This window comes from Rhinolophus hipposideros, assembly GCF_964194185.1.
Source record: "Rhinolophus hipposideros genome assembly, chromosome: 2".
NCBI classification, from domain to species: domain Eukaryota; kingdom Metazoa; phylum Chordata; class Mammalia; order Chiroptera; family Rhinolophidae; genus Rhinolophus; species Rhinolophus hipposideros.
Window position 1 is genome coordinate 47,514,127 of NC_138048.1, and position 16,812 is coordinate 47,530,938.

Here is a 16,812-nt window from a genome sequence, read left to right on the forward strand (position 1 = left end):
CTCCATGTGGCGGATAATATTCCCAATTTACGGAAGAGGAAACTAAAGCATGAAAACTTCAGTAATTCCTAAAACTATTAAGTGGTAGAATTTGTATTTGAGCCCAGGCAGTCTAGCTCTCGAGTCAATATTCTTAAATACCATCCTCAACTGCACAGTAAGATGCTTCCATTCTATATCTTAATCTCCAAGCATGTGAAGTACTTCCCAAACTTACATAAATAGGTGTTTATTTAAATTATTCAAAAGAGAGTTCAGTATTATAACCTATTTTGTATGGCCATTAAATGGTAGACTATATAGTGGGAATATAGAATATTAAACTATGTTAACTAGTCAAATTTAAAAGAATGAATCTTATATTTAATAAATATGAAATTTTTGGCTAATTACTGAAATCGTGACTCAATTTTAAAATAGCAAGGATTAAGCCATCTGGTTTGAAAAAAATAATTCTCTTCTTCATTAATCTACATACTTGGATTCCTTAATATTAAGATTTAATTATGACATTTATGCTGCCTTCCTCTTGGTACAGATCATGTGAATGGACACTGCACAAGTCCAACTTCTCAGAGCTGCAGTTCTGGAAAACGTCTTTCTAGTGCTGACGTTTCAAAAGTAAACCGCTGGGGTCCTGGAAGACCACCGTTTCGAAAAGCACAGTCTGCTGCTTGCATGGAGATTTCTTTACCAGTTACAACAGAAGGTGGGTTAAACATGCAGATTTTTGTGAATACAATTATAATTTGATATGGTAACGGGAGTTGGAGGACAATGGATGGAGGTCATGTGTAAAACCTCTTAAAAAACTAGTAAACTGTAGGCAATGAGTAACTAACTGAGAGCCTGGTCGGGCTATGGCCATGACTCCAAATCCATGCCCCACTTCACCTCCTTCTTTATCTCTAAAACCAGAATGGCTCTGCTCATTGGTAGGTTCCCACCTCCTCTGTACAAAATTATGCCTTAATCTGTTATACACATTCCAAGTAGTAATTGCAAGTTTCTTTCCATCTCAGTGGTAAGCCTCTTCATGTTTCTAGCTGTAGTTATTTAATGGCTTGCAACCTTAATTTCCTCAACTGTCAAGTTCATGTGACTAAAAAAAAGGGAGGATGTTGAGTTCTAAAGTTTGCAATCTTCATCATCATATGTTTTTAAAGAAGATTGTTTGCTAATTTATGGAATGAGTGTGGGTGCAAGGAGTCAAGTACAAGAGCCAGAAGGCCAAAATTCTTTAGAAAAGAGAAAAAAAAAGAAGGAACTGGATAACTTTGCTGCTATTGTCTTGCTGATAAAGAACTTAGGGGAGAAAGATAGGGAAAAAAAAATCTTAGGAAGATTTGCTGTGGTAATTCTATGCTATGAAGTAATTTCCCATTTACCACCCCTCAAAATTTTTGATGGTAATGAGCTATACTCTTTAAATCTTTAAATATTTTTTTAAATTTTTCTTTAATATTATGCCATACTAAATAGGGTCCATGGACATGTAGATAATGTTATCTCTATCACAGGTATCTACGAGTAGAAACGTTGAATGTTAATAAACCATGGAAAAATTAGGGGAACATTTTAGCTAGGAATGTAACGATAGAAGCAAAAATGTAAAGGTTATAAAAGTAGTAGCACTCAATCACTGGATTGCGAGTTGGGAATTTTGAGTTTCAGATATTTTGGCCTCTAACTTGTGCTAGATTCTGGGAAAATTACTTAACTCTATGTTTCTGTCTCCAAATCTATAAAATATATAGATTATATACAAACTTACTCTCATCTCTAAATTCTATTAAAAAGCATTTATAAACTTGCTGAGGGATATAAGGGGGAAAATTAGGAACACTATATTGTTTTCTACAAAAAGGATAGTCAGAAATTTATATTTAGCTTCTTGTTATAAAAATGAGTCACACTTCTACCTATCTAGAGGGAAAGGAAAATGAGGGAGTAGAAAAAATATGAGGGACTTGAACCCTGGAGTGATTATACAAATAATACAACCTTCCTAGTACCACTTAACTTATGCTTGCTGGAGTGTGCTCATGTGTAAGTATTGATGAGCAGGAGAGCCTGAAACCATCCTGTTTCCTTTAAGTGCGCAGACCCTCTCAGAAAGATTACCACTCTCAATGGGATGGCATTATCTACAACTCCTTGTTTGGCCCTACACAGTTAGGACTGAATTTGGATTCAAGGTAGGCAGCTTGAAACTAATTCAAGAAGATAACATTTGCTTTTTGGCCTTGGTAAATAATTCAGTTTTTACAACTGTAATTACTCCAGACATAGAAAAATCAAAAATTGTATTAGGGGAATGTATTCGCCACAGAACATTTGTGACTCTTCAGGTCAGTAGCCACAACATTGTCAGTAAGTGGGAATTGCCAAGAAATCATTAAGAATACTTCCAACAATTGATGGATAAGAGGAAACCATAATTAAAAAGGTACCAGAAATGCTTGTAACCTTGACTATTTAGACTAAATATTTCCTTTCCAGATTAGAGAGTTTCAACTAACGTGTGAGGCAATGTAGAGAGAAAAACATGGTTAACTAGACCTCCAGAGAATCAAGTTTTGGCCCAGGTCTGCCTAGGTTTATGGCTTACACTTCTGGACTTCAGTCTCTTCATCTTCAAAATAAGCTGGTGAACTGGATAAGGTGACTTCCAGCTCCGTTAACAAAGAATCAAATTCTACTTCCCTCTCATAATTCTGGTTTTCGTTTACTAAGTCAGACTTTATTTTTTCTGAAAGTGCACTAACATTTAATTTTTGTTTTTTTAAATTTCCATAGAAAGCCGAGAAAATTCATATAATCGTTCTAGAAGCTCTAGCATCTCTAGTATTGACAAAGATTCTAAAGAAGCAATTACAGCGCTATACTTCATGGAGTCCTTTGCTCGGAAAAATGACTCTACTATCTCCCCTTGTTTGTTTGTTGGAACTAGTCTGGGAATGGTGTTAATCATCTCCCTGAACCTACCATCAGCAGATGAACAAAGACTTACAGAACCAGTCATGGTATTGCCAAGTGGTAAGAGTTTTTCTTTATCTCCATTACTGCTTTTTAAAATTTAGATATAAGGTATTGTAAAACATTAATATGTAAAGATTATAAGTATTCTATGTAATAGGAACTATTGAGAATTTCATAAGTCATATACTATTTCAACATTAATCATATTGCAACCTTAGCTTTCCTTTAGGGTAAAATAGTACAACCGTTTCCATAGTATTAAACTGTGGACCTGCTGACCTAAACAATGCCGTGGGAAATGAGTTTCTGAAAAGCACTGAGGAAAACCTTAATACAAAAGAAATTATTTTTAATGAATTGAAGCATTTCTCCAAAGTTCCATGCCAGATATTTTCATATCATCCTTGAAGAACTCAGACCAGTTAAGCTAGAAGTAGTCTGACCTGACATGTGTTTCCAAAGTCTTTGATAATCTCCCCATGTTGTTTCTAAGAGATGTTACACAATTTCTTTTCTTTTTATACTAGTGCCTAGACATTCAACCTAAATTATGAGTCTTGTTGCTAAAGCATATGGTATATGCTCTTCCTACATGAATTATCTTGTTTCTTTCAAAAAAGAGATGAATGTGATTCCTCCTGTTATTTCTTAATTTTAATTTTTAATTTTTTATTTTTCAATCTGTTCTTATCAATAACTTTCACTGTCTCCTATATATGGTAAAAACTATCTGAAAAACATTTAAGTAAAAAAAGAATTTTATTAATATATAGCATAAGGGATTTTATGTTAAAATAATACATATATATGGTATGGCAGGTTAGATGAAGTTGTTTTCTTTGTTAACAGGTGTGCTAAATTCATGTATATGGATTGTTACTTATTGTAGGTGGAATAATTAGCTCTCCACTAGTGTGTCAAATTCAGATAAATGTGAATTTGTGTGCCTGTGTGGCTTAAGCAAAGGAAGTTCATTTTCTCATCCTTCTGAAGGCTAGAAGTCCAAGATTAGGAGACCGCAGGTTGGTTTCTTCTGTGGTTTCTTGCAGATGACATCCCTCTCTATGCAGGTATCCCTGCTGTCTCCCTATGAGTCCTAATCTTCTCTTCTTAGAAAGACACCCGTCAGTTTGGATTGGGGCCCACCCTAACAGTGTCTTTTTAATTTAATCACCTCTTTAAAGCTTTATCACAAAAACAATCACATTCTGAGGTACTGGGGGTTTAGGCCTTCAACATATGAATTTGGGGTGGGGGAGAACAATTCAGCCCATAAAATGCATTGTATTTTAAAAGTTAATCTGTTAGGATCATTTTTTAAAATTTGTTTTTAATTGTAGTTGACATACAATATTATATTAGTTTCAGGTGTACAACATTAGTGATTAGACATTTATGTACCTTATGAAGTGATCACCATGATGAGTCTAGTGACCATCTGATACCATAGTTATTACAATATTATTGAGTATATTCTCTATGCCACGTGACTTATTTTGTAACTGACGGTTTGTACATCTTAGTGCCCTTCACTTTTTCCACCCATCCCCCTACCTTTCTCCCATCTGGCAACCATCAGTTTGTTCTTGGTATCTACGAGTTTATTTCTGAGTGAAAATAAGTAAGACAGAGAAAGACCAATACTATGTTATTTCACTTATGTGTGGAATCTGAAAAATAACCAAATGAACAAACAAAACAGAAACAAACTGATACAGAGAATTATTTTATCTTAATTGTAAATATATTTCACAATGAGAAAATATAATTTACTACATTCCTAATTTTAAGGAAATATGCAAAATTATCTTCTGTATGGTTTCTTTGGAGATATGTCTATTCAAGTCCTTAGCCCACTTTTTAGCAAAAATAAGAATTGGTTTTTGAAAAGATAACCAAACTGACAAATTTCTTAGCTAGACTAAGAAATGAGAGAAGACTCATAAATAAAATCAGAAATGAAAGAGGAGCCATGACAACTGATACCCCATAAAAGATTAAAAGAGACTACTATGAAAAATTATATGCCAATAAACGGGATAACCTAGAAAAAATGGATAAATTCTTAGAAACATACAACCTACTGAGATTGAATCATGAAGAAATAGAAAGTCTGAACAGGAGAGTAAATCAGTAACCAAAAACCTCTTAACAAAGAAAAGCCCACTTCTCTTTTCTTAAGGAATCTTTTCACATAAATGTATTGATTGTCTTGACAACAAATTATAATCAATGATATGGAAATTTGAAATGCACTAAATCATTGAATTTCAAAATAGGAAAGCATCTAGAGTTTATCCATTCTAGTAGCTATCACTGTAGCCTTAATCAGAATCAGTTGAAGGGTTTGTTATAACAGAGATTACTGGGCCCAAACCCGGGAGTTTCTAATTCAAAACATCTGGGCTGGGATCTGAAGATTTGCATTTTTAACAAGCTCCTAGGTGATACTGATCATGGAAATGCAACTTTATATGCTGAGATGGAAAAACCTACCGCTTTTCCCTCTCACATAAGGACATAATCTAGTCTGTCTTCCTTCTGTGTGTCTCCTCTACTTCCACACTACAACCGCACGCACATTTCGGATACCACATGTATGGAGGTTTTCTTCTCACAGCAAGCAATTCTCTGTAACCCTGGCTGGGTGTCCCACAATTTAACTCAATTCTGACACTATCTACCTGGAGATAGCATCAGACCCCCCAGATGAAAGGCTCAGTCCCACAAAACTGTCCCCCAACACTTTTCAAATCTAGGTTGTCACCTGTGCTTCTAACCCATCAGCTATAAATCTGAGATTCTCATGATTAATTTGCTACATTAGCTCACAGAAACCAGTAAAACTGCTTACTTACTGTTTCCAGTCTGTTGTGAAAGGATGCAGACGAACATCCAAAGGGAAGAGACTCCAGGGCAAAGTGTGTGCGAAGGGACGCGTAGCTTCCCTGCCCTCCGCACAAACGCCACTCGCTCACACCTTCACCCGTCACCAACCCGGAAGCTCTCCCACTGCCCTCCTGTTGGGTTTTTATGGAGGCTTCATTACACAGGCATGATTGATTAAATCATTAGCCATTGGTGATTGAACTCAATCTTTAGCCCCTCTAATCATGTGCTTGGTTCCCCTGGCAACCAGCCCCCATCCTTAGAAGAGGTCCAGAAGTCACCTTGTTAACATAATAAAAGATACCTGTGTCCCTCTCATCACTTAGGAAATTCCCAGGGTTTTAGGAGCTCCATGCCAGAACTCTCAGACTCAATTGCCTAAACTCCTCCAGGAATTTGACATCCACTTGGATACCTACTAAACATCTCCAACTTAACATGTCCAAACCGAGTTCCTGAGAAGCCTTTCTGTTTTCTCCCATAATCTTTCCCACGTATGTTAATGGCAAGTCCATCCTTCTGATTTCTCAGGTCAAAAACAAAATCATCCTTGACAACTATTTTTCTTTCATACTCTAAATCCAATTTAGCAGCAAATTCTGTTGGCTCAACCTTTATAATATACAGTGGCACCTCGGTTTTCTAACGTAATCCACAGTTCTAAAACATTCGAAAACAGCCGACAGCTAGGCCTCAGGATCTTGCACTCAGCGGAAGCCGTGTGACATGTTCGATTTCTGAGTCGTGTCCGAAAACTGAAGCTTTTACTTCCAGGTTTATGGCGTTCATAAACCAAAATGTTCCTCAATGTAGGTGTTCAAAAACCGAGGTACTCAGATTCTGATCACTTCTCACCACCTCTACTGTTACCACCTGGTTCAATCAAGCCGGTATCCATTTCTCACCTGGATTATTGTACCAACATTTTAACTGCTCTCCCTTCTTCCAACCTCACTCCCTATAGGATATGGCCAGCAAGAAGAGTGATCCCATTAAATGAAAATTAGATTATATCACTTTATTCTCAAAATCTTGCCATCTCTAATAGGATAGTCTAAGTCTTTACCTTGTCCTACACGACCTGGCTCCATATTATCTCGCTGGTCTTATCTCCTGTTAGTCTGCCCTTTACTGCTTTAGAAAGGCAAGGTCTGTGAAAGTTTGAGATTTTACCTTACTTGCAAACTAATAAAGTTAGACTGCCAGTTTCATGGATGCTGATAGAAAACATGAGACTCCTGTGTCAGAGGTGAAGGATAATCACCTTAGCCAGAATATCAGCACTATGAGCCCGAATTCCCAGAGCATCATGCCTTCTCTTCTGTGTTAGTCTGCCAAGGCTGCCATAACAAAATACCACAGACTAGGTGGCTTGAACAACAGAATGTTCTCATACTTGTGGAGACTGGAAGTCCCAAATCAGCATTCCAGCAGTGTGGGTATCTGATGAGAGCTCTGTCCCCACAAAGAGGAAGAGAGAGCGTCCTGGTGTCTCTTCTTATAAGGACATTAATTCTATCAGATCAGGGTCCCACCCTTATGACCTCATTTAACCTGAATTATTTCCTTAGAGGCCTCTTCTCCAAATATATCTACCCTGGAAGTTGGGGCTTCAGTATATGAATTTGGGGGCAGGGTGAGGCACAAACATGTAGTCCATAACATCTTCTACTCTATTTAAAATTTAAGCCCCCCTTTCCCAAGAGATCCTGTTCCTTTTCTGCTTTATTTTTTCCCCTTAGTACTTATTATTACCTAATATCTTATATATATATATGCTTATTTATCATATATGTTGTCTGTCTCTATCATAGAAAGTAAGTTCTATGAAGGTGGAGATTTTTGTCTGTTTTAAACACTATTATATCCCCTATGACTAAAATAGCCTAGAACATATAGTATGCCCTCAATAAATATTTATTGATTGAATGAATGAAGGTTGTAGTGAGGAGGGTTGGTTATTTGGAAAGCTGGAGTAAGGTATACTTCTAGCCAGTGAGACCTCCTTTAAGAGGAAAGTCCTAACTGATTGTACGGTCAATTACTTACTGTAGACTAAATTGTTAAGATCTTATTATAGAAGCCCTTAAATTTAAGCTAACTTTGTAGTGAAGTGTATTTCTGAAATACTGGTAACTTATTATTTGGACTTAAGGTTTTTTTGTTTGTTTTAAGTTAGGAAAAATTAAAGATAGCGTTATAAAAATTAATAATACATTGTTGAGAAAACTTAAAACCCTATGTAAACCTAATGAACAGAATATAAACAAAGCATTTTTGACCACACATTAGGAAACAAAGCAGCTGTTTCAGCAAAGGCAGCCCATTAAAATTGTCATTTTGATGCTGACTTCTTATAAACATCATGTATAAGTAAAATGGCTTCAAAATTGTAAATTTCTTATCTTTTTTAACCCACTTTAGGCTATCTCTAAATTAAGGATGCGGCAGGTAGTTATGGAAGTGTGGTTTTATGAAAGGATCAATTCTAGTGAATTCTAATTAAATCATTCCTCATACCTTTTGGCATTATTTTTTTTCATGGGAGGTTGGGAGTGCTGTCCTTTTATACCTGGACTCTCAGACTGAATTGCCTAAACTCCTCCTCTCCTATCCTCTTCAGTTATCCTAGTACTGTTCCCGTAGGCAGAAAGAACAGGGCACAGGGCCATGGGGAGAAAGGGGGTAGGAAAAGTAGGAGGATGTGAGGGGAGACAAAGAAAAGAGAGGAGATGAGACCATTCTTAAGAAAAGGTGCAGCTACAGCTAATTGTAATAGACTATAATACTATTAGCATTGCTAATAGGCAGGGAAAAATCTCCACCCTACGTGTTGCCCTGACAGTTTGACAAGGGCCAAATATGAACAAAAATTTTTCCTCCCGAAAGGAAGGAGTGGTCAGCAAAGACCCGCCCTGGAAACACCTGTAACACCACCCCTGAATATTTTGTGCCCTCATTCAAATATAATCCTAAATTTCTTTGTTCTTCAGGGCAATTGCTCTTCTTCTGTGTCTGCCCCCTCTCTCGCCATCTTGAGAGTGTACTACCGTGATTGACCTAGCCAGACAATCAGCTCTAATGCATCTTTTGGAGCAAAAACTAATATAAGACTCAGTCTTATTTTACTATAATATAAGACTGGGTTTATAATATAACATAACATAACATATACAATATCATGTAATGTAATGTAATATAATTAATATAATACCAGGTCTTATATTAATTTTTGCTCCAAAAGACGCATTGTCCGGCTAGGTCTTATTTTTGGGGAAACACGGTATACTACTTCCTTTCTTTTAGTAAACCCACTGCGTGCTTGGCTTTGTTTGTGTTGATCATTCCAGTAGGTCCTGGAATTCCTCCCTGTGACATTTACCGAGAATCCTTATTCTTGATAACAGTAAGACATTCACAGGCCACTAATTCTGGCTTGAAAATGAGTTTAAAAACACAATTGAGATGTTAAATCATCTAAAGATGTTATTTTGAATTTGATAAATTGTAAGTACTTTAAGTTATAAAGCACTATCTAAATGGAATGCATTTTTATATATCACCCTTCCCTTTTCATGTCTCTGTCACATGTATACTCTTGAGGCATATCAGCCTGATTAATCCTTACTCTCTTGACATGGTGTCTAAGGACAAAGGAAAGAAAAGGCTGCTAGGGGCACAGCTTAAGGGAGAGTCTAGAAATGTCCAAAGGTCAATCTATTCCAAGTTACCCTCCTAAGCTTTATAGTATCCGGTCCTGCAGGACTGGTAAAAATCACTGATAGGCAGTAATCTAGCATGGATATTCAACCTTGAAGAATCCAGGTGAGTAAACTTCTTTTCTGTATAAAGATTCATTAGTCTGCCTAAGAGCCAAAGGTGCTCTGGTTTGTTTGTTTGTTTTTTTCCCCATATAATCCAAATTATTAGCATGAACTCTAGATGTTAAAATTTCAAGAAATTTATTCTGAGTGTTCAATTTCAGGGGAAGAAAAAGCATTTTCTAGCAAATGAGCCTATGAAATAAGGAAATGAAATAAGATGGCATGATTATTTTCTCAGTTCAAGTTATTTCAATAAATAAAAAGTATACATTTTCTAATATATGCTTTTCAAAAAGAATTTTAAGGGGGACTATGTAGCATAAAGGAATGACAAATCAGTAAACCTGAGTTCTAGTCCAGGCTCAGGCACTACCTTGCTATGTGACCTGGCCCAAGTCCCCTAATCTTTCTGGGTCTCCATTTTCTTATTAATATAATGGAGAGGATTTGACAAGTTAATGTCTTAGGCTCCTTTTAGAACTAACATTCTATGATTCCAAGGTATTGCAACTGATGAACTCACAAATCTGATTTATGTATATTACCACAATATTATGATACTAAAGATATAAATTATCATAATATAAACATTTATTGCCCATAGATGAATAACAGCTGTTTTAGAAAGAATTTCACATGCCAGTGATATGAAATTGTTTTTATAGGTACATTCCTCTCATTGAAAGGAGCTGTGCTAACATTCTCCTGCATGGATCGAACTGGTGGATTAGTGCAACCGCCATATGAAGTGTGGAAGGATCCAAACAACATAGATGAAAATGAAAAATCTTGGAGAAGGAAACTGGTCATGAACTTCCCCTCTCCATCCCAAGAAATAGGAGATCATCAATATACAATAATCTGCTCAGAAAAACAAGCCAAAGTCTTCTCACTGCCTTCTCAGACTTGCCTTTATGTTCATAACATCACCGAGACATCTTTTATACTGCGAGCAGATGTGGTGGTCATGTGTAACAGTGCCTGCTTGGCGTGCTTTTGTGCCAATGGGCATATCATGATAATGAGGTACTTGCCTTCTTTATAAATTATCTGGTAATCACAGCAGTGCCAACAAGGTACAATTCCGCACAGTATACGAGGATGTATAACGTGCAACATGTTATCAAGAAGCAACCTGAGATCGTTGTTTCATTATGTTTGTGAATGTTTTATTGTTCAACAATTTGAGAAGAGTTTAGTTTTTTTATTTTTGTTTTTGCTAAAAATTCTTTGCATTGTGAACAGAATAATTGACACTAAGGAATCTAAGGAAAGAGTGATTTCCCAGTCATTCACACATTCATTCAGCAAACATTTATTGAGCATATTATCTCCCAGAAGTCATGCTAGGCACTAGAAATACAAGGATGAATAAACTACAAGGAAAAGAAAAGAACTGTTACTTTTACTACGTTTCATAGTACAAATAAGAATTTTGCATACAAAATTTAATTTGATTCTTATAGCTTTCTCTAGGAAAATAAAGTATTATTTTCATCCTCCATTTTACATATGGTATTAATAGTAGATTAACCTCTTTCCTACCACCACCCATTAATTTGATTTAATCTATCATGAATGTCTGTTTCCCTAAGTTTGTTTTGGATTCATATCCTAAAAAGCTTAGTTACTTAAAATGCCTTAACATATACTTTTAGATATTTTTTCATACTACGCCTTTGAAATCTATTATATAATTTACACTTACAGAACATCTCAATTCAGATGAGCCACATACCAACTGCTCAGTAGGCTCAGGTGGCTAGTGCTACCATATTGGACAGCACAGTGCTAGAAAGAACCTCATGAAAAGCCTATTACAATGCACAGGTTTCAGGCCCCATTTCACATGGTAAGGTTCTAGGGTTTAAATTGTAATTACAAACTACTTTGATATGAGAAATAGTACTTTTTTTTCAAGGTGCTGGTTTTATAATCTGGGATCATTTAAAATCATTGTACATACTGGAATTAATAGAATGATTTCACAGCCTCAGATCTAATTACAAGCTTGTTTTTCTCCTTTTGGCATTAGAGTGTGATTTAAAAGCAGTGAGACTGGTTTTCTTCCATAGTTTGTAAAACTAGCTCTAATGACAGTATCCAAAGGGACATGCTGATGAATTTAAGAAAAATCATTGGCTAAAACATTAGGATAAGCATATATCCATTTGGTAAGACAATTGAGATGAGTAGTATTCATTTGGATATGAAAATTCTCATCTATTATTTATAATTTATTCTCATTTCCTTATAGCTCTAGCTGTGTTTATCTATTAATCATGCCTTCAGCGCAGGTGCCCTGAGTCCTAGGTAATTTTCATTTCCTGTATTTAGAGGAAGTAAGGGAGTGGGGAGCAAAGCCACTCCATTCCCAGGCACAGTGAACTGGACCCTCTGCACATTTCCATGAGTGCATAACCTCCTTAGACTCAGGAGCTTTTCCTTAAAAAGAGACAACAGACCAGGTATGTAGTTAGGCACTTTCTAGCTGTAGTGTTTCTGCCATAACCAAAGACTATAACCATATTGTAGGAACCTGCGAAATGCTGCAAAAAGTATCCTGAAATTGCTGATCTCTGCATTCAATCCATCCTTCAAGGACATTTGCTTATTATCTATATGGATTAAAATAGAAGAACTCTGCCCATGAATTTTTGTGTATACAGTTTTATATCAAAGTGTTAGTTTACTAGAACTGAGTCTTCAAGAGGATAAAAAAAAATAAAATAGTGGTATAAAAATTACTGTTTTTCTATAAGGATCTGCAAATTTTATACCGAGAAATTAAAAGCTTGCAACAATTCAAATATGAAATGTGGATTTACTTTTTTTCCCCTCAGCCTACCTAGTCTTCGCCCAATGTTGGATGTTAATTATTTGCCACTGACAGACATGAGGATAGCACGGACATTTTGTTTCACCAATGAAGGACAGGCATTATACCTCGTCTCTCCTACTGAAATCCAGCGGTTAACATACAGCCAAGAGATGTGTGATAACCTACAGGTAGGTCAGGCATATTTATGGAAAAAACAAAACATTGGACATGGTTGTACAGACAGAGAATGAAAGAGATGTCTAAAAGCTGACATATTATTGGGCCAGAAAATAAAAATGTCTTCCCTAGAATATATTTTGAATATTACTCTCATCATTGATTCTACCACGTTCTAGTGTAGTTCTAGGTACACATGGAAAAAATAAGAAAGGGGGCAATATGAAGATTATACATATTAATGATTTTTGTTGTTTTATTTATTTTTTGCCTGTGGAGAATCCTCTGAAAGATTATAAACTCTCCCTCCAGGGTGGGGAATATGTATGTGCACACAAAAAAATGTGTACAATTCAGAGAGTTCATGGACATTTTTTAAAGAAAACTCAATTTTTGACTAAGCCATACACAATAAATACACATTTATTCTGTGGGTTAGAATTGGGCTTTTGTCTTTGATCATAGCAATAAGCAGGGCCTAGAAACAGAATAAATATAAAAGCCTATCTAACCCTTGAGTAAGTAAAAGAGGTCGCAAAATTTTAAAAAATATCTTAGAAATTTAAATGGTTCAACCCCCTCATTTTACAAATAAAAAAAACTGAAACCCATTCATTATAATATAGCGGTTGAGTACAAGCTCAGAACTATTTAAATTGTATTTTGCCCACTTGTATAACTTTGGGCATTTACTTAACCACCTGTGTGCTCTGTCTTGGAGCATTGTTGTGAGAATTAAGAAAGAATTCATATAAAGCACTGAGCACAGTGCCTGCAATATAGTAAGTTTTTATAATAAATAATAATAAATGTTGTTCTTCAACAACATACTTAATTGAGTTTTTACTATGTCTGGACTTTCCTAGGCTCTAGGAATACAATAAAACAAGTTCCTACCTGCTAGTGTGGAGGGAGAGTAAACAGACAACCACAATACTCTGTGGAAATGCTATCTATATATGGCTGTGCCCATACTGGGGAGACATATAAGAAGGGTAGTTGGGTTGATGGAACAGAAGGAGGGGCTAGTTAGAAAAGGACTATGAAAAGTGAGTAGAAGTTATCCACCGGAATGGATGGCTGGGAATGGAAAAGGTAATGATATTCTTGACAGAGTCATGGCATGTGAAAGCCCAGGGGTTCAGGAAATTGCCAACAAAGTTCAGAATTTGGAATTGGAAAGAGTGGAGGGATGATGCTGGAGAATTAGTCAAGAATAGATCTTGGAGCACTTTGTAAGCTCCTTAAGGGAATTGGTATTTATCCCAAGAACAACAAAAAGTCATTGAAAAGATTGAGTAAATTTATTTATTAAAATTAATATTCTGGTGGCAGTATGGCAATTGGTTTTCAAGAATCTGAAAGTAGGGAGAACAATTAGGAGGCTTTTTAAAAATAATTAAGGCCAAAGTAACAGTGACTTGAAATATGGCAGCCAGCAGTGAGAAATGGAGAAAAGTTAGCAGATTCAATAGTTATGAAGTGTAATCGGGGAAAGGAGGACATTAATAACTATTCCTGGGTTTCTGGCTTGGGGAACTAAGTAGAATGGTGCTGCCATTTCCAAAGAGGAGGGATTAAGGAGGAAGAGCACAGGTCTGATGAGCAGAGGTGAGAGGAAGTGAAGATAAAGTCATGCTGCAGGTTCACAGACAAACTGATATTAGGTCACAGATCTCCTGAATTTTTGTTGAAGTTCCTTTCTCCATACTGATAGGAAATTTTGATCTGCTTTAGAAAGACCTGGAGAGCAAGTTAAAAATATAGATAATCAGAGCACATCTCTGTAGATTCTGATTTAGTGTGTGTGGAGTAAAGCTTGAGCATCTGTATTTCTAACAGGATTTTTCTCCAGTCATTTTAAAGCACACAAATATTGAGAACAATTATACCTCACCATTCAGTAGCTGCCTATATTGAGTCATTTAAATTTTCATGAGCCATTTTATAATTTTGTATTTGACATAAAAATAAATCTAACCTTTCTCCACATACCGCAAAAGGCTTCCTATTTTATAAAGCACTCCATGCTCAGTTCAGGAGATCAGAAGTCTAGATTTATAGTCATTGATCAGGTAAAAATTAATCCTAGGGTGAATCTATTATTTTCCCATGCTTTCTTTTTTCTTCTTCTTCTTTTTTTTTAAAGTTTATTGGGGTGACAATTGTTAGTAAAGTTACATCGATTTCAGGTGCACAATTCTGTATTACATCATCTATATATCACATTGTGTGTTCCCCACCCAGTGGACACAGTTCTTTTTCCATCACCATCTATTAGAACCTGTTTGTCCTCTTCTAGTCCTCCCGTACCCTCTGGTAACCCCTAAACTATTGTCTATGAGTTTTTGTTCCTCCATTTGTTTGTCTTCTTCTTTTGTTGTTTTCAGTTTTATATACCACGTATCAGTGAAATCATATGGTTTTCTACTTTTTCTGACTTATTTTGTTTAGCATTATAATCTCAAGATCCATCCATGTTTTCACAAATGGTACTATTTCATCTTTTACTACTGCCAATTAGTATTCCATTGTGTATATATACCACAATGTCTCTATCCATTCATCTATTGAAGGACATTTTGGTTGTTTCCATGTCTTGGCCACCGTAAATAAAGCTGCAGTGAACATTGGAGCACACATGTCTTTATGGATAAATGATTTCAGATTTTGGGGGTAGATACCCAGGAGAGGGATTGCTGGGTCATATGGTAATTCTATTCGTAATTTCTTGAGGAACCTCCACACTGCCTTCCATAACGGCTGCACCAGTCTGCATTCCCACCAACAGTGTATGAGGGCTCCTTTTTCTCCCCAGCCTCACCAACACTTGTTACTATTTGTCTTGTTGCTGATAGCCATTCTGACTGGGGTGAGGTGAGATCTCATTGTGGTTTTTATTTGCATTTCTCTGATGATTAGTGATGTTGAGCATGTTTTCATATGTCTATTTGCCATTTGTATGTCCTCTTTGGAGAAATGTCTCTTCAGGTCCTCTACCCATTTTTCAATTGGGTTGTTTGCTTTTTGTTGTTGAGTTGGATGAGTTCCTTGTATATTTTGGATATTAGCCCCTTATCGGAGGTGCTGTTTGCAAAAATCTTCTCCCATTCAGTTGGTTGCCTCTTTATTTTGTCGATGGTTTCTTTTGCTGTGCAGAAGCTTTTACGTTTGATATAGTCCCATTCATTTATTTTAGTTTTTACTTCCCTTGCCTTTGGAGTCAAATTCATAAAATGCTCTTTGAACTCAAGGTCTATAAGTTTAGTACCTGTGTTTTCTTCTATTCAGTTTATTGTTTCAGGTCTTATGCTTAGGTCTTTGATCCATTTTGAATTAATTTTGGTGCATGGTGACAGATAGCAGTCCAGTTTCATTCTTTTGCACGTGGCTTTCCAATTCTCCCAGCACCATTTATTGAAAAGGCTATCTTTTCTCCATTATATCTCTTTTGCTCCTTTGTCAAAAATTGTCTGTCCATATTTATGTGGGTTTATTTCTGGGTTCTCAGTTCTATTCCATTGGTCTGTGTGTCTGTTTTTCTGGCAATACCATGCTGTTTTGATTATTATAACCCTGTAGTACAAGCTAAAATCAGGGAATGTGATACCTCCAGCATTGTTCTATTTTCTTAGGATTGCTTTGGCTATTCGGCTATTTTGGCTATTGTGGTTCCATACAAATCTGATGATTTTTTTGTTCTATTTCTTTTAAAATGCCATTGGGATTTTGATGGGGATTGCATTAAATCTGTGTATTGCTTTGGATAATAAGGCTATTTTGACTATGTTGATTCTTCCAATCCATGAGTATGGAATGTCTTTCCATTTCTTTGTGTCTTCATCAATTTCTTTTAAAAATGTCTTAGAGTTTTAAGCATATAGGTCTTTCACATCCTTGGGTAAGTTTATTCCTAGGTATTTTACTCTTTTGTTGCAATTGCAAAAGGAATTGTTTTTTTTATTTCTTTTTCTGAGATTTCATTGTTAATATATAGGAATGCAATGGACTTTTGTACACGCAATCTGCCCACTTTTAGTTGATTTCAGTAGTGTGCCTCTTAGTCTTGCCTGTCCACTGCTCAGGGAGTCCTTTGTGAAGTTATAGTTGTTCAATTTG

At 36.1% G+C, this 16,812-nt stretch overlaps 1 protein-coding gene across 6 annotated transcripts in view; it reads left to right on the forward strand.

Annotated features, from left to right (window-relative positions):
- Positions 1-16,812, forward strand: part of STXBP5L (syntaxin binding protein 5L) — a 252,481-nt gene that overhangs the window by 225,918 nt on the left and 9,751 nt on the right. For all 6 annotated transcript variants that reach the window (XM_081030031.1, XM_081030026.1, XM_081030027.1 and 3 more), the window contains 4 exons: positions 539-709; positions 2,800-3,039; positions 10,361-10,721; positions 12,539-12,704. In XM_081030031.1, coding sequence (XP_080886157.1) covers positions 539-709; positions 2,800-3,039; positions 10,361-10,721; positions 12,539-12,704 — 938 coding nt within the window. The remainder of the gene's footprint in view (positions 1-538; positions 710-2,799; positions 3,040-10,360; positions 10,722-12,538; positions 12,705-16,812) is intronic.